General features: G+C 42.5%; 1 protein-coding gene across 1 annotated transcript; it reads right to left on the bottom strand.

Annotated features, from left to right (window-relative positions):
* Positions 1-306: 306 nt before the first annotated feature.
* LOC117255124 (uncharacterized) lies at positions 307-21147 on the bottom strand. The gene is made up of 9 exons (XM_078163239.1): positions 20694-21147; positions 17943-18031; positions 15550-15673; positions 14187-15438; positions 13306-13333; positions 10579-10990; positions 6219-6295; positions 5629-5743; positions 307-4727 (listed from the first exon to the last, which is right to left on the bottom strand). The coding sequence occupies exons 1-9, from the start codon at positions 20938-20940 to the stop codon at positions 3679-3681; spliced, it is 3393 nt and encodes a 1130-aa protein (XP_078019365.1). The 5' UTR covers positions 20941-21147; the 3' UTR covers positions 307-3678.
* Between the last annotated feature and the right edge of the window lie 2486 nt (positions 21148-23633).

The following is a 23633-nucleotide window of genomic DNA, read 5'->3' as shown; positions in this document are numbered from 1 at the left end:
TTTAAGACTTGTTCACAGATTGCAATTCCCATGTATAAGTGTATCTATGTGTGTGTAACAAAATGGGGAAATCCACTCTTCATTAGATTAAAGCTATTCATTTCATTATGTTCTGTCACCTTTAGACAAGTCACATTCACACATACCTCCTTTGTCAACTGTAGGACAGATAACAGCCCCTCATATGAACTTTTGGCATATTTCTGAAATCATAACAAAAGAGAGGAGTCTAGCGGATAGAGTAGTTGCAGTCCTTTTATAAATGAGATCACACTACAGAAATGATGCCAACAGCACAGCCAAGTTCATTGCAAACCTTTTTCATGTTTAATGATACCCATACATTTTTAAACACCGGAACATGTCATGAAAGAGTACTAAAAGGCAAAATATTTGTTAGCTGTGCAACCTACAGCTAGTGCCAATTACATCCAAACACCTACACATACAAACACGACTCTCTGATATATATGTTTTTACTTTACACCTTTTTACAGACCTTTGTTCTTTGATTTTCAATTGAGAACAAAGAATGATTGACATTAAAACGACTGTTACACCTCAGGGTTCAACCTGTGAAACGTTAAGGAACACTGTAGGCCTGCATCCACTGGGCTGTGCATCTAAAAAATAAGAAATTAAATATTCTGTTGTCACTGCCCAATTCTGTAAACAAAGCTCGGGGTCAAACTTCTGGATAACAGCATATGACATGTTCCCCTCTAATTTTAAGAAATGAGGACATAATAAAATACACTGAAAATCAGTGTGACAGCAGTCCAGTTACTAGAAGAAAATGTTGGTATTGTACATTTCTGCAATCCATGAATACATTACATTTGTACATTTCATACAGGTCCTATCAGCATTTCTACAGAGGCTCAGTTTACAAGCTGACTTTGTCATCTGGAGGTGGAGGGGATGATACTGGCATGACACCTAGGCGAGACACCACTGTTCGAGACTTTATTGAGAAATCACTGCTTTCCCTGCCGAGATTGTGCCCCTCAAACCAGGTTATTTAAGCCAAAACATGATCTTTTCCTAACCATAACTAAGTGTTTTTGTGGCTAAACCTAACCAAATGTTAACTGCAGTGTCATTAAATGTTAAGTTTTAATGTATCATCAACCTAAATAACCTAAAGTGCACATGTAACGTATCTGTGGTTTACAGTAACGTACAATGCCAACAGTTTTTCTGGCCACTGTGTCGGACTGATATACTCATGAACACGGTCATACAGGAGAAGGTGCAGGCCTGCACTACACAATTTATTCAACAACTGCCAACATTTACCATTCAACACCAGGCTGCCTTGAGAAGGCCACTCATTAAAGATACTTTAACAATATGAGGAACAGAGTGGACTATGTGCGATAAATATATCAAGAAATAGTTGACAAATGGTGTATCAGCACTGCCTCCAATTTCTGCCCATGGCTTAAAGAATAGTTATACAAACATTTAAAGTGCTTTAAAGGAAGAGTATGACATTTTTGCAGAATGTACTTAGTTGTCGTCTTACCCACAGTCAGAAAAGAAGATGATATGATCATTTTTTAGCGGACAGTAAAGAGACAGGTCCAGGATGTGGTCAGCCTAGCTTAGCACAAAGACTAGAGGCAGGTGGAAGCAGTTGTTGCTAGCTAGCTTCGTCTTAACTTCAAAAACAATTCCTGACAGTAAATTAAAGCAGTAAAGCTGCCTTATTTTTTATGTTGTATCTTATTAGCAAGCAAGTCACCAATACATCTCAAGCTGCCAGTAAAGACAGTTCTTAAGGGTGTGGTCAAACATGAATGAAATTAACACAGGCTAAAATTCGCCTATCTTCAATTCAATGCAAACAGGGCGAATAATTGCTAATTGGTTGTCGGTGAAGATTCTCACTCATCCAGGTTAAGGCCCATTTATGCTCAACTTTAAATACGGATCTGGATACGGACAGAGCTTTCTGTCCGTGCTCTGCGTTCATTTCGTCCGTATTTTTGCACGTTTCCATAAAGCTTACGGATACGGGCCAAACGGAGCAGTACCACCGGGAACCGTGGGGGCAGTGTTGCTGTCACTACCCGATACGTAGCTCTAGTGAGACACGAAGAAGAAATAACAATTCAATTTCTCTCATCGGCAATACTAGAGAAAAGAATTCTCCATCCTCCAGTCGCGATGTATTTAATGGCCTCACCGACCACCGCGTCCTACAACGCTGTCTCTCTTTTTGTCTTTTATGCAAGAGGTACATTATCAATATCTCCTCCACAGTCGCCATGTTTGTTTCTGAAAATGTTGTTGTCATAAACTTTTAGTACGGTAACGGTACGGTACGGACGGTAACATCGTTTGAAACAGATGTATACATTTTCGTACATAAAGGGAGCATAAATGGGCCTTAATGGTAATCATAAGTGCTATATCGTAGGCAACTGGACTTGCTTGCATTTCTTGAGGACGTTTCACCTCTCATCCAAGAAGCTGAACTGAAAAAGCTTCTTCACGTGTTCATGAGTTCAATTTTGACCTGCGAAGTCACAGCCTCAAACAATAGCACATAAGTATGTGTGGAGAAGACATTGATAGCAAGCTAGCTTTCCATGCACGTCACAACCAGGACCGCCCACATTCAGCATGAATATAGCCTCAGCAGGTGATGGACACTCGCCTGCATTCGCTTACTTGTAACCGTACATGTAGAATGGCAACCATATACCCTATAACAGCTTATAATAGCTTGTTTGAATTATGTACCTTGACCAAGGATGCAGGGACAGCTGACACAGTGTGTTGTTGTTGTTTTCATATTCTCTACTGTTCATTATTTCATAGCTGACTACATAAAATACAACATGCCACTAAGACGGCTTTGGAGTTGGTTCTGCCTCAGTCAATCTGCCTCCAGTCAAAAAACCTACTGAGAACATCTCAGCATCCTTTAATATCAACACTATGCAGTGTGAGAAACTGAATCTAGTTGTGCCATCAGTTCTGCAAAAACAACAAAAGTTGGAAGTGTCTGAAAATGTGAGTCTGGCTTTTGAACTCGCAGAAGGATAAGGCAAGAATAGTTATTTGTCAATAACGTGCTAAACGCCTAATGAATTTTAAATGTATTTTAGGTCAATTTTATAAGTCACCTCATTACATAAATACTGTAGAGCTGTCAGGTGCTCAAAATATGGGTCTGTTCATCCTGTTTCACTTGGAGGTCAGTGGACAGTGCAGGTACACTCTGTACCATCACCATCAGTCATGATACAGGATAATCCAGGACCCTCTCCTCTGGTATCAGCCCATGTGTATTAGCTATGTAAACACAAACAAGACCATTTAATTGACAATTTATGGATTGAGTGTTATCAACACTGTCTCAGGCACTCTTTGACAGTCCACTCTGAGATCCTCTCTCAGATTAAAACGAGTGGGAAAAGGATGAAAGGGCCTTAGGGGAATTCCGCCTCAAAAACAGAATTCACATATCACTGCTATGATCTAGGACAAATATCAACTGTACGTGCCATGATATCACAGGATACAGCCTTGCTTTTTTTCTCGTGCTCACATAAGATGCTAGAATTCATATGTAAAGGATGTAAAGGATTTCAATTATTCATCCTTCAGAGCCCAGACTGTACAAGGATCACTTCCAGATGTCATCCACCTCCTCCAGCAGTCAGTCTACAGGCCACACTGGGACTGCTGCCGGTGTCTGCGAACGCTACACATTTGACTGAAGGACTGTCCACATCGTGAGCAGCTGTAAGGCTTCTCCTGCGTGTGGACTGTGCGATGCCTCTTCAGGTGGCTGGATGAGATGAAACTCTTTCCACACAGTGTACATCGATAGCGCCTCTCCCCAGTGTGGATGAGGAGGTGGACCCGCAGGTTATTGGGCTGGGCAAAGCCCTTTCCACAGTGGGGGCAGGTGTAGGGCCTCTCCCCTGTGTGCACCCGTTGGTGCAGCTCCAGGGCGGCTGCACTGGGGAAGACACGCCCGCACACAGCGCACACCATGGGCTCTTTAGCAGCAGCAGAGCTGCTCCTGTAAGGCCGCCTCTGGCTGGTCGTGGTGGCAGAAGGTGCTGTAGGGGGAGGGGGTGGAGGAGGTGGTGGAGGTGGTGCAGCCACGACCGCAGCAGCAGCCGCTGCGGCGGCAGCCATGTCGAAGGAGGCAGCGAAAGCAGCCATTTCATGAGCACCACCTGTGAAGAGCATGGTCGGAGGGCCATCTAGACTGTCTCCTCCTCCCTGCGTGGGGAAGGAGGCAGAGGGGTGGCCAGTTTCTGTGTTCCCTAAACCCAGCTGTGCTACTGCATACGCTGCACCAAGATGGCTGACTCTCTCCTGCATCCAGGCCAAGTCCAGGCCCAGACTGTTGAGACGTTCAGGACTGGGCTCATCTGAGGCTACTGGGGCTGACAGCTGAGAGGGATGAAGTTCATCTTCTGTAGTATTGTCTGTCTGTATCTCTGGTTTCAGAGCACCATCCGTTAGGCTCCCTCCAAGGTCCCTGCGAGCAGCCTCAGGGGTGGTGACCACCCCACTGCTGACTGTCAAACTGTTGCCAAGAGGCATTGTAGCTTTACGTTTCGCTCGAGGCCTGCAGGTCAGGTCCATTGTGGCATCAGTGGGGGACGAGGAGGTCTGAGTGGTGGAGGAGGTGATGTTGGTGACACTGGTGTCAAGAACAATATCGCTGGGAGGGGGTTCCTCACTGGGCTCCATGGCTGAAGATAGACAGATAGGCACAGGAGGAACAGAGTGAGTGGAGTTTAGAAAAACATTACTGCTGTTTTGCTCTTCACACAGTTGGTTTTTATGAAGCAAAGAGAGAGCTGATGAGGATTGTCAGGAAGAGTATGAATTTAGGGGGAAAACTATAAATAAATCACATTTGGGGACAAATCTAGGTCACACCATCCTAAGATATTCTCCCCAGTGCTTATCAATTTTCCTGCCCCAGAAAATGTCATTTTCTGAAAATAAAAAAATATATATATATATATATATATAAAAAAACAACTTTGATCCCTGTTTATCAGTTATATTTTCTGAAGAAGTTCAGAATGTTTTGTCAAATAAATGTCTCTTGTGACTAATACTCCTTTTCGACAGTCATGGGCTGACTAGGGTTGGCTTGGTTTGGGCCATCAGCCCAGCGCGGCAGGGATTTGCATTGCCATTACAACAAGGCGACCTGCTTGAGTGTGTCTTTAACTGATGACAGCTTGTCTTGAGTGAAGACGTTTAAAAGCAGCAGGCAAAAATCCTGGTATGTTTGCTGCATGTGATTTTGCAAAGCAGGGCAGGTAAAAGAAGTTTACCTGTTGGAGGTGAGCTGTTTGCAGAGGTGCAGTAAGAGTCTGTTGTCTGCAGTGCGTCTAAACTGATAATGCAAACGTAAATTGGTGCGGCATGGCTTGACTCGGTGTGGCCAACAGTGACAGTGGAAAAGGCCCATAAGGTGTATTAATGGAGAGAAACTGACCAGTCTACCGAAGCCAGGACGTAGTGTTAAACTTTTATCAGCTATCCTCTAGTTTATCTTCACGCTCTGCGTTGTTTGTATTAAAACCATAAGAACAATCAATGGAAAATCAATTTAAGAATGTCCAGAGCCACACTCACCAGTAGACAGGCCACACTCTGCCCTGATGGTGACCTCCACCTTGAGGTCCGGGTTGCAGTCATCTCTCTCAATTTTCTCCTGCTTCACCAGAGGCAACATGTTGGCCTCCTCCTGCTGTGATACAGTGAAAAGCAGCTGGAACATCACGTTCATTATTCATTGATCACATAGCTCAGGACAAAACTAGAACTCAACCCTATGACCTTGTTCATACACGTGGGCTGCCTGAAATCCATGATGTCACAGCAGACAAGAGAGTCAAGTTACAAATGCTCCACTACACATTGTGTCATGAAAGATAATGAGGGCAGCAGAGACAATGCAAGAACTTTTTAACCTCCAAGTTAGAAGAATACCCAACAGACATCATCATCCGCAGCGCACTTCCTGCTGGGAATGTCAGGATTCAGTCCATGTAATGATGACATCCTCTGAGCTGATCTTTAACATCATCAACATTTTAGTGGTTTGATGAACATAACACCACAGAGGTTCTTTCAGAGGGCAGAAGAGATGCCTTACACACAACCCTGAAATAGCTTTTAGATGTTCACAAGAATTAAAAGCCGCTCTGCTGATAAATCTTTACCTTTGAAATGTGATGGAAGGGTTTGTCTTCAGCGGCGACAGGAAGAGGTGGCACCACAGGCTGATGTTCTTCAGCTCCTGAAAACATAGCACAGAACACTGAGCAAGTACTGTCCGCTGGTTTTTGTGCCTTTTGAACTTGTGGGATTTTAATTAGGGATATACGATTTTGGCTATTTTGATGTTATCTGATATGCCGATATATGACCACTCATTTGGCCTATAACCGATAACAATATCGATATATATACTTTTTTCCCCCACCTTATTTTCGTGAGCATCAAGTCTCTTCTGTAGTGGAATTAACATCATATTATGCATGCATACTCTTATCATGATGGCCCACCAGCAGATGGAGACATGAAATAGAATACTTCTCAAAGTATGTAATATTCATTCATTGTGCAAAATAATTAAAAGCATTTTGGCCAATTCTGATCATTCATTTTAAAGCCGATATTGGCCAATACAGATAAGGTACTGATATTATTGTGCATCCCTTATTTTGGCTAAATGTCATAATTATATATGTACAACCTGTCTCTTAAAAGTCATTTCTTAGCTTCTGAATGAGCTCCTATAGCTTCAGACTTAACAGTCTGCCCTTGGGAGGGAAAATATCGTGATACAGTATGATAATATACACACAATACTAGCATGCACACAACCATCAGTTGGTAGGAGCAAAGAAAGCATCCATTATTTTAGCTTGTGTTTATATATAGAAACAGAGAAGGGATTTCTGGTGCAACTTAACCGACCTCCAAGGCGCATGAAGAAGGAAACAAATCCGAAAAGGTCAAAACTCCAGCAAGCCTTGTATTATACAGACCCTCTCAAGGTCTCTGATTACCCTGATGAAGACCACAAGCCAGACCATGTTAGTTTTAAGACTAGCATGCACTGAATGAACAACCTAGACAGGTAATCAGTCTACTGGTAATTTGGATCAAAATCAGCTTATTTGTATGCATCAGACTGTACAAAGAAACCAGAGTACCTGGAATGAAATTCCAGAACAGGTCCTTCTTGCTCTGAATGTTTAACAGCAAACCCAAGTATAAGGGGACTCTACTATCCGTTGTCTGTTGACGTAGCAGCACTGTAATCTGTGTAAGCACCAGTGAGGCAGATGAGGCAGTCAGAGATCAGAAAAGAAAGTACAACCAGGACGCTGGAGTTTGCCATAAAGATGGAAACGCCCCGACCTGTTGACTGCATATAGCATTCATTAGAATAGATGGCGCTGCTATTTTATCCATGAATATAGTGTTTAAGTTTGACATTAGGGGCATGTTACTTGGCAGGTTCTACTAGAACATGTTTACATGCTTTAATGTTCAAAAAAATACATCTGTTTTTTTTCCCATACAGTCTGCATGAATATACCTGTGATCACCCTCTGTCTGAAACACTCCATTTTTCTATTTGTATAGGCCGTTTCACTGGAATTAGGCTGAAAACACACCGACACTGCCACGGTGCGGCGCGTCACATGGCGCCCTAGCACACACTGGACGCGTAGTGCTGCGGCTTGTCAACAGACGACCACGCAAAGTTATTATAACTACAGAAAGATCTGTACTTCCTCCACCTCTGTGTTAGCTTAAAGACGTGTGGATATCCACTAATTACAGTTGATTTCTCACCTTAAGAGCTGATCTCCAGAGCTATGACTCACCGACAATATCTTTTTCAGGCATTGTCTTTGTAATGATGGGATTGTGGGTCAATTAACTTGAGATATTTCTCAACCTCAACAACGTGTCTTTTCTCACCCATTCTTTGTCACACATGAGACAGAGTTCTGTTTCCATCAGTGGTGATAAGAGGAGCCAAACTGCCATAGGAGCAGTGAAAAAGAGCTGCCACAGGAGCTGGTATGTACAAGTAGAGTGGGGGAAAAATGCATTTAATTCTGGGGGTGTCAAGACTGGAAACAGGACAGTGGTGCAAGGAGCGCCGAAGTGCGTCTTGCCGCTGCCAGTGTGGGACTGTGCGTTGATAATAACAGGGGCCTGGTGGCTTAGTGGGTAGAACAGGCATCCCATATACAAAGGCAATGTCGATTCCAGCCTGTGGCCCTCTGCAGCAACTCACTCACTCACTCACACTCTCTCTCTCTCTCTCTCTCTCTCTCTCTCTCTCACACACACACACACACACACACACACTTAGACTGTCCTATCTATTAAGGCAAAAAGCCCCCCCCCAAAAAAAGTGCAGTATCCTCCACCAATGTGTTTTGGCCTTTACACTGCTAGCCAACAGCTTGGGTCCATGTTTACTTCCTGTCAGCTGATGTCATTCACATGCACTGCAATGATTATGATTATGATTATGAATGATTATGTTTCAAACGGTCTATACTTGTGACATCACAAATTCAAAGATTTCCTGACCTCTCATTTAAAGGCACAGTTTCTGAATACCAACTGTGAGCATTTCTCTGTGTAGCCTTTTGATACTTTCACAGCAGTTATACAGCACCTACACCAGCTTTACTCTTTTTAAAGTCAAGGACATCTGACTTTTCACAATATGGGACCTTTAAAGGGGAACACCACATAAATAAAGAATCCCAAATAGTTACTTCCATGGCCTGGGAAAGTTCAATCCGTATTTGTGAACATGAACTACTCTCTCTCAAAGCCACAAACCAGAGAACTAAGTCTCAAACTTGTGATGTGTGGAGTTGTTCATGTTTCCTTACATTATTTGGACTGTCTTAGACTATAAGAATAACATTCAACTACAACATGTATTCATTTTGAAAGTCAGCTTAGTTCCCCATTAAGGTGGGTTTTGCTTTCCTACCTGATTTTGAGGCTGGCTTTAAGAGGGTCATCTGATCAAACTCTAGTTTAACAACATTTATCATTTCAATTTTGTGCGTATATATTATGTTGCAGGTGGCACAGAGGAAAAAATGAGGTGCACCAATTAGTGACACCTTTGATATACTGTAGGGTTACCTGTGGGAGGAACGCAGGCTGTAGTGTTGGTTCAAGCCGATGGGATGAGACAGGTGCACATCTCATCCCACGCTGGTGTGTTGGGAAGACTGGGCAGTGAAATGCAGAAAACACTGGTGGGCCTAAAGCTCTTCTCTGTGTGCAGGAATTTCCGCTAATGAGTTTGAATGTTTTTAACATGTATTGTTTTCATGCATTTCAGGCCTGCTACCTGCTCGGTTGAAGGTGGCGGATAGTCGGGAGCAAATTAGATATTTTAAAATTAGCCATGTAGTTTTTTAACATTTGATCCATATGCATTTTAATATTTTGCAATAAAGTTTTTTGTAAGAGTATTCATTTGTGTCTCTGCAGAGCATCAGTGGTCCATTAGCTGCTCTTGCTGTGGGACTGTTTTTGTTGTTTGGTTAGGTCTTTTTTTCTTGTCTAGTCTGCCCTAACAAGTGAGCTGGTAATGGGCAAAAGATATGGGTATTGCCCTACAGGTGGACTGATTTTCTTTCTTCAGTTTTTTGTTTGTTTTTGTTTTGTTTTATCTGCCTGCTTCCCACACTAATTACCAACTTGCTCAGACAGTCAGGGCAGTTTTAAGGTGTGCTGTGGTTGACTGTTTGCAGTGAAAATAATCACGTGTGGAAACTTTGGAAATGTGTTAGCTCTTCGAGTGCAAGATGTATAGATTACAGTGTGCACTGGTGTGACAGTGGAACTTAACCCCTGCCCTGTCAGTGATAGCTGGGGGTCAGTCTTCGGGAGGGTAAAGTGGGAGAATATAGATTGCAAAGTTGAACCTCTGTGATAAGACTACTGTTTATCCTGTAGTGGGTGTAACAATTACATAATCCTAAATTAATGTGTTTAATCCAAATACTACAAGACAAACTGAGGCCAGGTACTCCAGCAGAGCAGGGGTTAAGAGGAGCCCAGCAGCAGACAGGCATGTAGACATCTCCAAACCTGGACAAATTAGACCAAAACTATCTAACACTTGAGGTCTGTCAGAAGACAGCATGTTTGTAACTGACCTGAACTGACACAGATGTAGTCTAGATCATGCCTTCAGTCTAACTCAACTCAAAAGCAAACTTTTCCTCCAGTATAAGAGTCATAACCTTCCACATGGTGCATGGACATGTGACATACATGTGTGCCTGTATGATCCTGAGGTCCACATTGAGCAGCAGACTATGGACACAGACTGACAGCCACTACAAGCTACAGCGTGGACTCATATTAATCAGAAACTGAAAGATGAGCTCATCAATAAGCCCATTAGGCTCCTGCATGTATGTATGAGGACACGTATGACTCCCTCAGCCGTCATGTGGCAGTGATGGTGCAGCAGGCCAGCTGCAGCCCAGCCTCCTGCCTTCTCCATCTATTTACCTTCGGGTGGCCTAAAATGAACGGCGTGCATTTCCTCCCGCTGACTCCGTCTCCTCATCTTCCTCTCGTAGCTCCGCAGCTTCACGTCGATTTCTCGCAGTTTCTGCCGCAGGGCATCGTTCTCCTTCTCGCTCTTCTCCCGCTCCTGGTCCATCTGAGAGCGCAGCGCCGCGTAGCCATCGTCCACCAATTTGCAGATCTCCGCCACTGCCGAATTGGCCAGTATCTCTATAATCGAGGCGATTTGCGCTTGAAAGCCAACACAGTCCGCCATCATCGCCAGGTCTGTGTGTCTGCTCCTGCTCGGACAGATGCGCTCGGCGGACGGATGTTGCTGCTGCTGCGGTGCACGGGCGTGACCAGACCCACTCTGTGATATGTGACTGAAGAGCGTTTCATTCACCCCGTCTGCCTTCTTTTATGAGCTCCTGAATGTTGTGGCTCTTTGAGGTGCCAGAGTCGCTTCCTGATGACGTCAGTTTGTTGTTCAGCATCACTTCACAGGCAGCTCTGTCTGTCTCAGCTGTCTGAGCTAATATGGACAAGAGGAAGTGGAAATCTCTTCAGTCTGACACAATGTGATGATTAATAAGCCTCGTGCTGCTGCATTCATGTTTTACACTGTACACTGAGGTGCATGTGAAGGCGTTTGATAAATCTCAACAGACCTACTGTGCATCTGAAGCTTTAGTGTTCAGTCTATTATTATGGTGTCATTACTACAGAGAAAAACTTACTGTATAACTTTTCATTAACACATACTCTTATTTAAACGTATATAAAACACAATTTCTCTCACAAATAGGTACTGCTTCTACATAGAATATAATACTGATGTACTACAATAAGAATAAAGTGGAATAAGGAGGGTGTGTGTGTGTGTGTGTGTGTGTGTGTGTGTGTGTGTGTGTGTTGCAAAAAAAGAGACAAAAAATAAATAAGTAATAAAATAAATAAAGAAATAAAATAGCTCAGATTTGGTTGTGGGGGATTTTTCTGATGGAAGCCTAGGCCCATAGACCGTTGGAAATTTGAAAATCCCACGATAGTTTCTGTTTTACAGTTTCTGGCTATGATAAATGATGTAATTTTGTGCATTTTTTTAGACTGCATGTTTGCTTTAATAATCGACAGTAAAATAAATACAAAATACAACCACTTAAAGTTGTATGCCCCTCCCCTAAGGCAAAATAAAAAATGTCTCCCCAATAAATAACAAACATTCCGTAATTATCTGACAGCTATTTAAGGTGATATGTGTTCACTTTGAACAAATTCTTCCCAGAATATAACCTTCCTGTCACCTAGAGATTTTATTAATTTCAGGAGTTCAGATTTAAAAACTGTCAATAAATGTGCAAAGGACATAATCCAGAGGGCAACAGTTAACACACCCTGCTTCTGTATTACTATCATTTTTTAAATAACACATGACATGATTTATTTTAATTATTTAATATAAATAGTATAAATAAATAATACAATACATATCAAACAAACAAACCATAAAATACGCTATCACAATAAAAGCAAGCAAGTGATGCTCAGTCCAGCTGCACATGGAATATGAAGTTGTACACTGGGAAGGTCCCTGGGCAAGAATCAGTGCATGTGGATGGTACTACACATGGCTGGTGGACTGAATGGTCATAAATTACTTGTGATCATTTTTCACATTGTATCCTCTGAGAGAGGAACTGCTGAAAAAGAAGTTAACTATGTTGGGGATGGTAAAACTAAAATTACCACCTTGCAATGTGTATCTACGAACCAGTCAAGTTGCACTTAAGAGTTTACATTCATGTCTCTTCAAGCTCATGTGGTGTTTTGTTTTTAAGTGGTTTTGCAGAATATTATGATGTCACAGTGAAGTTGACCTTTGACCTTTTGGATAAAAAATGTTATCGATTCATCATTTTTGCCCTGTTAGACCAGGGCAAAAAAATAAATAAATAAATAAAGAAGATCTGCCTGTAGCCCCAAAACTAATTTGAACCTCATAAAAAAGTAAAACACGACAAAGACATGCAGATTGGGGACTAGGTTAATTGATAACTCTAAATTGTCCGTAGGTGTGAATGGTTGTTTGTCTCTATGTGTCAGCCCTGCGATAGTCTGACGACCTGTCCAGGGTGTACCCTGCCTCTCGCCCGATGTCAGCTGGGATAGGCTCCAGCCCCCCCGCGACCCTCAAGAGGATGAAGCAGTTAGAAGATGAATGAATGAATGAATGAAAAAAGTAAAACAGCCTTTTTTGTCAAATTCAGCCGATCAACATTACTAACAGATCTAAATGAGCATCCCTTAATATGTTTTAGCACAAGGTGGCTACTCTGCAGTGGGCTATTTATGATAATTTGGTGCTTAAACTTTGCAGCGATGAAAGCAAACAAATTTGTCGACACAATCCTTTATTTTCCCTTGATTCTTTTCCTTTTTGGGATTTGGAATCCATAGCTCGCCTAGCTAGGGAGACTCAAGATTTCTGTAGCCATCACTAGTGATGTTTTTAGAGGAAAAGGCACCAGGCCACAGATGTATGATGCACATTTAAGTTGACAAACTGTTCAAACATTTTTAAAATTTGTATATAGGCTTCACATTTTTACAGTTGAATAATGTAAGAATCATTTTAGGCATACAACAAATTAGAATGTAAAAAAAACAAACACAAAAATACAGTTATTAGTTTCCATATAATTTTCTGTCAAAGCCACAGGGAGTTACTTGAGAGGGACTAAAGAGCTGAGTGAGTCTTGGAGCCACAGGTTGCAAAGGGAGCATTACAGCACTCAGGGATTACAGCACCCCACATACCGACACAACATTATTTCATTCTGTTAAAACAATACACACAACTTGGATGAATTTTTATTAAACACCCTTTTGATTCATCTGATCTGAGGACTCTTACGGACTAAAGGAATATAAATAACTTACAGGGTAATCAAGGAATGTACACATAATTTGAGGTAGTCAACAACCTGGTTTTACACATCTGAAGAACTTCTATTAAAAAAAAAAGAACTGCTTGGCAACCACACCAGGCCTCTAATTGAGACAGGCATATATCTATCAGAATGTGTAGCCACATCAGGCTAGTCAAAGGGACTGCGCGTTCAATTGAGGTTTCAGAGTAATTATGTATTTAATGGTTTCAGGAGTTATTTACAAAGACCTGAATAAAATTAGTGTGCCTTTTGCACTTGTTTAATTCACACATGTATTTATTTTGATTGCATATATTTTTTCTTTTCAGTCTTAAATTGTTCTTATTTCTATTCAAATTGATCACTTATATACTGTATAACACAAGTACTATATATTTTTTCATTTTGATATGATGATGCAATGGGTGTCTAATTCAGGATGTACCTTTGTTCTATGTGATGTATATTCCAATACAGATGAAAAAAACATGATTCATTCACCAGGTTAATGTGTTCAGTCATCTGGAGGCAGTTTTCTTCATGTTTTATTGTAAACATTAACGTGTATAAATGACGACATCACAGTCTGCTATGATGAGCATTACTGACTTTATATGCACACTACACTTCTGCTTCATTTCTGATTCACTTCAGTCCCTTCTGATATTGTGTGCTCACTTGCCGTTGTGGATGCTCTGATGGCGGACCAGGTTGCCCAGCACAGAGAAGCTCTTGCCACACTTGGTGCAGCTGTATGGTCTCTCTCCTGTATGGACAGTCTGGTGCACCTTGAGGCTGCAGGCCTGCGAGAAACGTTTCCCACACAGGCTGCAGCTGTAGCGCTTCTCCCCTGTGTGCACGCTCATGTGTCTCTTGATGTGGCTGGACTGGGAGAAGCGTTTACCACACTGAGTGCAGCTGAATGGTTTCTCTCCCGTATGCACCCGCTGATGGGTTTTCAGCTGGTGTGGGTGGACAAAGGGCTTCTTACAGAGGTGGCAGTGGTAGATCCTCTCCCCAGTGTGGGAGCGCTGGTGCACCACCAGGTCTCTGGAGGTGGAGAAGAGTCGGCCGCACTGCTGACAGCTGAACACTCGCTCTGTGCTGCTGGGAAAGCTTCTGCTCCTGGAGACAGAGGTGTTACTGACGGAGGAGACAGTTACAGAGTCTGACATGGAAGCATCCCCAAAGCTGCTCCCACTGCACAGGAAAGTTAAAGACGAGGATGAGAGAGGCTCCTCTGTGCCTGTGACTCTGTCTGTGGAGTGTTTGTGAGAAACTGTCAGAGACCTGGCCACCTCTGGAGAGGAGAACAGGTCATCGAAGGAGGAGGAGTCCAAACTGTTGATGTCCAGCTCTGCTGCTTCACTCTCTGTGTGGTGACTGGAGTTAGTTAATCTGCTGCCACTCAGACACTCACTTCTAGTGACAGAAACTAAAGGATTATATGTGCTAAAAGCTTCAGACCAGGAAGGTTCAGCCTCCAGTTTGACTGCTGGTAACACCACCTCTGCCCTCCAGTCTACTGCAGCACCACAAAAACCCTTCACTCCAGTGCTTGTAGGTGACAGTTCTGAATCCAGTGTCTTTATCAGAGTAGTCTCTACATCAGAAACTTTACTACAACTGGACTCAGCAGATAGAGAGCCACTGGGGTCCACAGCATGTTTGTCTACTTCTTTGGTTGAGTCTGTCATTTCCCTGGCTCTGTTTGGATCAGAACCTCTTGGTACGGCTCTGTGGCTCTGGTCTGCTGGATCAGAGTCCTCTCCCTGAGTTCCAGCCTCCTCCGCTCCCTCTTTCTCTTCGTGCTGCCGAGCTTCAAGCCTGGCAAAGCCCTGATTTTCATACCCGCTGACTCTGGGGATTTCTGCCTCAGCACTCAGAGGGCGGTTGCTCTCAGCAGCAAGAGGAACAGACTGAGGTCCAACTAAAGAAAAAAAAAAAGACAAGATAACATCAACCTTTCCTTTTTAACCATATCTTCCTTTTTGGTGTTTGCTCAGAAGCTGTGCAGTATCTTAAAGTGTTTCATTCATACTGCTGATGTTAGGAGCTGTCTGATGGTCTTCCAGCACACTGCAGCCTGTCAGCTCCTCCTCCAGCCTTTCCTTCTTTATCACCACCACCTCTGGCTCCACCGGCTGCTCCGTCACAACCACCAGCTGGCAGATAGAAAACAGGTATGGAAAATCATACTGCTGCTGCACTTCAAGTCTTTCAGAGCTTGGTTGGTTATCAGCAGCAATGCACATGAATACTTTTTAGTAGTCTCTTTAGAAAAACCTCTCCTCCCAAAGTCCACAACCATCTCCTTAGTCTACCCTACAGTGATGCAGAGAGTGTTTGCTCTGCACCAGTCCACAAGTTCTTCCACCTCCTGCCTGTACACAGACTCATTGTTGGAAACCACAGCTGTGTCAATCGAAACTTCACTATATGAATGCTTGGGGACCTTGCAGAACAATCATATGTAAGGAGTGTGTACAGCAGGGGGCTCAGGAAACACCCTTGTGGGGAGCCAGTGTTGAGTGATAAGTACACCAGTCACCTGTAGCTGAGAAGCTGCTGCACTGCTGTGCGCCGCCATTGTGCCCATTGTGCCATTTTTGAAATTGGTCCTGTATTAGTAGAGAGATCGCTGCTGCCAGCAGTGGCAAAAAAATGCTGCATTGTAATCCCTTCGGACAATTGTGCACCGTCAATGTACAGCCGCTACAAGTAGGGGTGGGAATCACCGGAGGCCCTACGATACGATATTATCACAATACTTTAGTCACAATACAAAAATATTTTAAATGTTTCGCGATATGTGATAACAGTATTGCAACAACATATACTGTCGCAAAATTGTGTCCCCAAAGGAAAACTTTGTCAACATCTGTTTAATCTAATAAGGGTTTGGTCTGTTCATCTCATTTCAGTCATTTTTATTGTAGCAAAATGTATCTAGTGGACTGAAAAAGCTAATGATTTTGTAATTGTAGTATTCACCCTAAGTTTAATTTTTAGTTGCAGGGTTACAATCAACATTCACTCCAGCGTAAAATGACTCTACAGTATTCATAGGTATTTCTCGGCTCAAGCTCTGATCAGCTTCAATTGGCAGGGATGGAAATAAAACTCCCGGATGGACGTGCTAATTTTAGCCCTTCATTTTGGTAGAAAAGTGTGTAAATGTCAAACAACATAATGGAAAAGACCCTACTAAGAAATAAATAGTTTTGCTTTCCCTTTCACCGGTCCGTTTGTTAGTGTGTGTAACCAAGCCTTGCTCAAGGAGAAGCCTCATTCTGAAATCTCGCTGACTTTTCCACATTGTGGAAATCAGCCAGTTATTCAACCACGCCACTGAAAATCTTTAAGATCTTTAATCTTTAAGATAACAACACTAAGCTATGCTTTATGGACTCCAACACAGTGAGTGAACTCTCCCTGGCACTCCTCTCTCCAAGCTTCACTCACATTTCCAAAGTTATTTTCCTGCAACAAGTCACCACACACGAGATTTTAGGACGAGACTTCTCCTTGAGCAAGACTAAGTCACAACAACAAACAGCCCAGCCAAAGGTAGAGAAATACATTTAAATTCTTTGTAGGGTCCTTCCTGTAATGTTGTCAAACACTTTTCATAACAATCTGACCCTTTCGGTGGCAAAAACAAGCACTTTTAGTGAACGTACATAGATGGTGCTCAATTGCCTGTAGGGACTACATTGCAGCCTGTTTTACAGTTGCAGCTGCAGCTGTCTGGCTTCATACTGGACCAATTTCAAAAACTGTCGTCTCCATTAGTCACTTACAAGTAAAATCACTGGAAAATAGGGTCCAGGTTAAAATACAGATGTTTCCCTTTAAGTAAAAGTAGCAATACTATGGTGTAAAAACACTTAGTTACAAGTCAAGTAAAGTAAAAGTACAAAAGTTCTGGCCTCAAAATATACTTGAAGTACCAAAGTAAAAGTACTCATCCATTTTCAGAACCATATACATATTATCGTATTGTAATTATTGATGCATTCATGTTTACATCACTTTGATGTTCCAGCTAGTAATAGCGGAGCTTATTTCAACTACTTCTTTATGCTAATGTGTTGCTTAACCCATGATAATTCATCTATTTCAATATACATTTTATCTTAATAATTTTAATCTACAAAGTAACTACTAAATATTGTCATCAAATAAATGTTGTGGAGTCAAAAGTAAAACACTGGCTGCCAAAATGTAGTGTGGCAAAAGTAAAAGTAGCATAAAATGGAAATACAGGTACAGGTACCTCCAAACTGGACTTGAGTACTGTACTTGAGTAAATGTACTTAGTTACATTTCACCACTGTATTTCAGAAAGCAAGCAGGAATATCTCACCTGTACTGTGTGTGGACACTGACAGAAGAGATAAAGTAAGAAAAGCTGACCTTTGCAGCACTAACCTGTGACCGCTGGGTGTCAGTATTCTCCAGCATGGTGGACTTCACATTTCTTTTGGTAATGGCAGGGCTGTCTTCTCCAGAGTGATGATCTGCTCAAAGCAAATCAGAGGGGTTCATTATAATAAGTCTACTGTTACACTGTCATTATGTGGACTCTTTGCCATGTATCAGGTGATTAGATGCTGAGTGTCAGCCTTGGTATTGGTTTTCTCTCTTGATTGTAAATTTAAGCTGAAGTCCAGAACTTTTTAATGAAAATAGTACCCCTCCTGCTGACAGTGCTAATGAAATTGTTCACAGCAGAGCCCAGAGAACCTGACTTAAATGTATGAATCAAAAACATTACATTAGATGAGGCATATGGCTCTGGCTCCTAATTTACCAACAAAGAAGGGGCTGAATATCATATTTTAGTGTCTATCACAAGTCAGGGGAGCTGGTATATGCTCAGGCTGCAGGAGGTCTTTCTACTGTACTGTAAAACAAGATCCTGTTATAGTGACAAGTTTCCTACTTGTATTCTCAGGGACCTGTTTGTTTCACTGTTTGTTTTTTAATTACTGGGCTATTGTTAATGGGGTCCTATTTCTGAGTTAAAAAAATAAAGGTTGAATAAATGAATACACCAGTGGCGCCCCCAGAAGTGTTTAATAGAGGTGGGCAGATGGGGCCACTGAAACTTAAAGGGCAGCACACCAAAACCAAAAGCCATAACTGAAATTCAAGAATTCTATTATGCTGTTGAATTATATACAGTACAGGCCAAAAGTTTGGACACACCTTCTCATTCAATGCGTTTTCTTTATTTTCATGACTATTTACATTGTAGATTCTCACTGAAGGCATCAAAACTATGAATGAACACATGTGGAGTTATGTACTTAACAAAAAAAGGTGAAATAACTGAAAACATGTTTTATATTCTAGTTTCTTCAAAATAGCCACCCTTTGCTCTGATTACTGCTTTGCACACTCTTGGCATTCTCTCCATGAGCTTCAAGAGGTAGTCACCTGAAATGGTTTTCCAACAGTCTTGAAGGAGTTCCCAGAGGTGTTTAGCACTTGTTGGCCCCTTTGCCTTCACTCTGCGGTCCAGCTCACCCCAAACCATCTCGATTGGGTTCAGGTCCGGTGACTGTGGAGGCCAGGTCATCTGCCGCAGCACTCCATCACTCTCCTTCTTGGTCAAATAGCCCTTACACAGCCTGGAGGTGTGTTTGGGGTCATTGTCCTGTTGAAAAATAAATGATCGTCCAACTAAACGCAAACCGGATGGGATGGCATGTCGCTGCAGGATGCTGTGGTAGCCATGCTGGTTCAGTGTGCCTTCAATTTTGAATAAATCCCCAACAGTGTCACCAGCAAAACACCCCCACACCATCACACCTCCTCCTCCATGCTTCACAGTGGGAACCAGGCATGTGGAATCCATCCGTTCACCTTTTCTGCGTCTCACAAAGACACGGCGGTTGGAACCAAAGATCTCAAATTTGGACTCATCAGACCAAAGCACAGATTTCCACTGGTCTAATGTCCATTCCTTGTGTTTCTTGGCCCAAACAAATCTCTTCTGCTTGTTGCCTCTCCTTAGCAGTGGTTTCCTAGCAGCTATTTGACCATGAAGGCCTGATTGGCGCAGTCTCCTCTCAACAGTTGTTCTAGAGATGGGTCTGCTGCTAGAACTCTGTGTGGCATTCATCTGGTCTCTGATCTGAGCTGCTGTTAACTTGCGATTTCTGAGGCTGGTGACTCGGATGAACTTATCCTCAGAAGCAGAGGTGACTCTTGGTCTTCCTTTCCTGGGTCGGTCCTCATGTGTGCCAGTTTCGTTGTAGCGCTTGATGGTTTTTGCGACTCCACTTGGGGACACATTTAAAGTTTTTGCAATTTTCCGGACTGACTGACCTTCATTTCTTAAAGTAATGATGGCCACTCGTTTTTCTTTAGTTAGCTGATTGGTTCTTGCCATAATATGAATTTTAACAGTTGTCCAATAGGGCTGTCGGCTGTGTATTAACCTGACTTCTGCACAACACAACTGATGGTCCCAACCCCATTGATAAAGCAAGAAATTCCACTAATTAACCCTGATAAGGCACACCTGTGAAGTGGAAACCATTTCAGGTGACTACCTCTTGAAGCTCATGGAGAGAATGCCAAGAGTGTGCAAAGCAGTAATCAGAGCAAAGGGTGGCTATTTTGAAGAAACTAGAATATAAAACATGTTTTCAGTTATTTCACCTTTTTTTGTTAAGTACATAACTCCACATGTGTTCATTCATAGTTTTGATGCCTTCAGTGAGAATCTACAATGTAAATAGTCATGAAAATAAAGAAAACGCATTGAATGAGAAGGTGTGTCCAAACTTTTGGCCTGTACTGTAGGCTAGTTGAAAAGTAACGTTATGTTAAAATGAAAAGTCAAAGTCTGATATACTTTGGTTTCTTTTATTTTCTTTTCTTTTTCAATTAATATTAATTTAATATTATTAATTATCTGATGTGCATAGACTAATACCAGTACAGTTGACATTTTGAGCTCCCCAACAATCCTCTTTCAATATGTTATGTATCTATACATGCCAGTCAACTCAATGTTCTTCAAACAGGCTTGTTGTCCTTTTCCTTAAAAAGACAAATAAATGGCGGAAGGTAATAATCTATAATGTAATGCTGTTAAAATGTCTAGTTTATGTCTAGTGTTCACCATGAAGACACACAGCTGGTTAGTTTTGGATGGAGCAGGCTAACCTGTCATGGTGCAGGTCACCACCAGTGCCGTGGGGGTGGGCTCTCTGTGGGACTGCTCTCCTGAACGGACCTCCAGCAGCCGCAGCCTGCTCTTCAGGGCCAGGTTCTCCCTCTGGCTCCGGGATATTTCCAGCCTCAGGGTAGCAAACCCGTCGTCCACCAGCTGACAGATCTCAGCCACAGCCGCGTTAGCTAACACCTCCATGATGGAAGCCAGCTGAGTGTGGAAATTCATATATGTCGCCATCCTGTTCGGTCCTAAAAGCGCGATAACGTTACTTTTCTCCTAACGAAATGACAGCTGAATGTTCGTTGGAAATTAAATAAGCCTCATATGGCTATGAGACACGTGAGAGGTGACAATAATAGTCATTTTCTACAGTGACTTATCAATAAAAATGTTGTTTCTATTTACTTCCGGGTGTGCCGCAAGGAGGTTAAAAAGAGGAGACGTCACGACGTCATAGCGCTTGATATCGTTGAGGTACGATCACATGCGCATTAAAATCTGCTCACTGGCGCTTTATCATTAAACATGGGGATGATTGATTCGTTCTTCTGAGGCATTCACAGTCGGAATAAAAAAAACATATATATTTTTAAAGTATATAGATATTTATATATCTATCTATCTCAGATGTTAAGGGGTCGCCTCAAACACTTTTTTGTTCTTTCGTCTTTTTTGTTTTGTTTTTGTTTTGTTTTTTAATTGCATAATATTAACTCTCCCCTGGCTGCTAAAATATGATCTCAGTGTCCTCAGTTGGAGCGATGGCTCTAACTACTAGCTGTAGTACAATATGTCCTTATAGCTTTAATCAGATTTTATTCCATCATGTGTTTTGGGTACGACTGCAAAAGATAGATGCTGAATATACATGTTTAAAGGGCAAGTCTGAGTTAAGAGAATCCTGGCCACATTAATGATCAAATAGTTTCTTAATGTGTAGAACTGAGTCAATTTATAGTTTCAGTGTCCATCCATCCATTTTCATCTGCTTATTCAGGACCAGGTTGTTGGGGCAGCAGGCCAACCAAAGTGCCCCAGACGTCCCTCTCTCCATTGACACTTTCCAGCTCTTCCTGGAGAACCCCAAGGCGTTCCCAGGCCAGACATGATATGTAATCACTCCAGCGTGTTCTGGGTCTGCCCCAGGGCTTCCTACCAGTGGGACGTGCTCAGAACACCTCGTACGGGGGTCGCCCAGGAGGCATCCTGATCAGATGCCCGAACCACCTCAAGTGACCCCTTTCGACATGAAGGAGCAGCGGCTCTACTCCGAGATGTGCTCCTCATCGTATCTCCAAGGCTGAGCCCAGCCACCCTGCGAAAAAATATAATTTTGGCTGTTTGTATCTGCGACCTCATTCTTTCGGTCACTAGCCAAAACTCATGACCATAGGTGATGGTTCGGACATAGATAGACCAGTATTGTCCTAAGCAAAGGAGTTTAAGTATCGTGGGGTCTTGTTCATGAGTGAGGGCTAGTGTCTGTGTGCTGTTTTAAAAATCGTAAGTTGAGAGAGGAGTTTGCACTGTGCTCACTGGGGTGGTAGGGCTCTGTTACTGGTCAGTTTAGCTCCGGTTGATGATGATGATTAGAGGTGGAGGAGGAATGGTTAAAGGACAGGCTGACACTCGCAGATAAGCAAAGGATGAAGACACAGAGGTGGGCGTTGTAACCAGTAACACTTCCAGTACCTGTCTTGACAGCTGCTGGGTTTGTAATTGCCCAAACAACATAGATGGTTCGGACAGTTTGATACTAGTTTCTGGCTCCACCCCTGAAAAGTTTTTTTTCTCCTTTACCACACAAATTTAAATTTAAAACTGCAATAATTAGCTCTTTGTTTTCCATCCTGTACAGTACTGTATCAGTGAAAAAGCTCTGACAAACACACTGTACATATTACCTGCTTAGCAGCAAACAGACTCAGCTGGAGACTAGCTGGTCAACACAGTGAAGCATTTAGCAGCCAACATCTTTTCCTTAGGAGTTGGTGGAGACCAAACACAGAGCTAAAGTGGAGTGAACTGGATTCATCAGGTGGACACAAACACATCTCCAAATGAATGGTAATGTTGCTCTGTGTCTGCTGGATGTGTAAATAAGCAAATGTTTGCTTATATGTCAGCCACAATGACTGACTGACTTTAGAATGAGCCATTTGTATTTACACAGGGAGCAGGTCATCTTCCACGCAGTCCGCCATGTTAGTTCTGCAATAACCCAGAATGGACAAACAGGTGTTACAGCTTTATGTGTTCTGCTCTGCTGTCCCCTTTCCCTCTACTGTAGATCTGCCCAGGTGTGCTGTATTTCCTGAGGAGGTGCATTGCACCTGGCATGGGGAGGAGGTGCAGAAGAGCTCCTGTGCCAGCAGCAGAGGAGAGAGGCCTCTGGTGTGGGGACTGCTGGTCCTGCCTCCTCTCAGCCTGGGATTTTATTGTCTGGTTTGCATGATTTTTGTTAATAAATCCCATGGATTTGATTGTTTAAAAGGTGTCTTATGTGGTTATTTGGGGTACTATTGCACATTTCCTTATAGTGCATAAGTGATTTATTCATTAATTGTCCTTGTTTTTCTATTTAAAGGTCCAGTGTAGGGGGTATTTAGTGGAATCTAGCGGTTAAGTATTACAGACTGCAACCAGTTGAAACTTCTCCAGGGTAGAATTCCTTCAATGTTCGTTCTTCAGAGGTTTTAACTGGGAGCTGACTTATCCACAGTGGTCTTTACCTCTCTAAATCAAATGGACCAGATGATTTAAACCGGTCAGCAGTTTCATGTTACATATGAATGTTCCTTCTACGATGCTTGGCTCATCGCAGACAGGCTGCTCACCCAGTGCCTGCTAATGTGTTCTCATCTTATTTCTGATCCAGATGTTTGGGAGGTTTTTACTGGGAGCAGAATTATCAGCAGAGGTCTCTTCTT

This window comes from Epinephelus lanceolatus, chromosome 3, assembly GCF_041903045.1.
Source record: "Epinephelus lanceolatus isolate andai-2023 chromosome 3, ASM4190304v1, whole genome shotgun sequence".
Taxonomy (NCBI): Eukaryota; Metazoa; Chordata; class Actinopteri; order Perciformes; family Serranidae; genus Epinephelus; species Epinephelus lanceolatus.
This window is presented reverse-complemented; position numbering and strand designations above follow the sequence as displayed.

Coding starts and splice junctions, on each gene's coding strand:
- LOC117255124 (XM_078163239.1), bottom strand. CDS start 20,940: ATGGCGACATATATGAATTTCCACACTCAGCTGGCTTCCATCATGGAG. Junction 5,744..6,218: donor CCTTCCATCACATTTCAAAG/GTAAAGATTTAT, acceptor ACTGTATCACAG/CAGGAGGAGGCCAACATGTT. Junction 4,728..5,628: donor AGAGTGTGGCCTGTCTACTG/GTGAGTGTGGCT, acceptor GTCTATCTTCAG/CCATGGAGCCCAGTGAGGAA.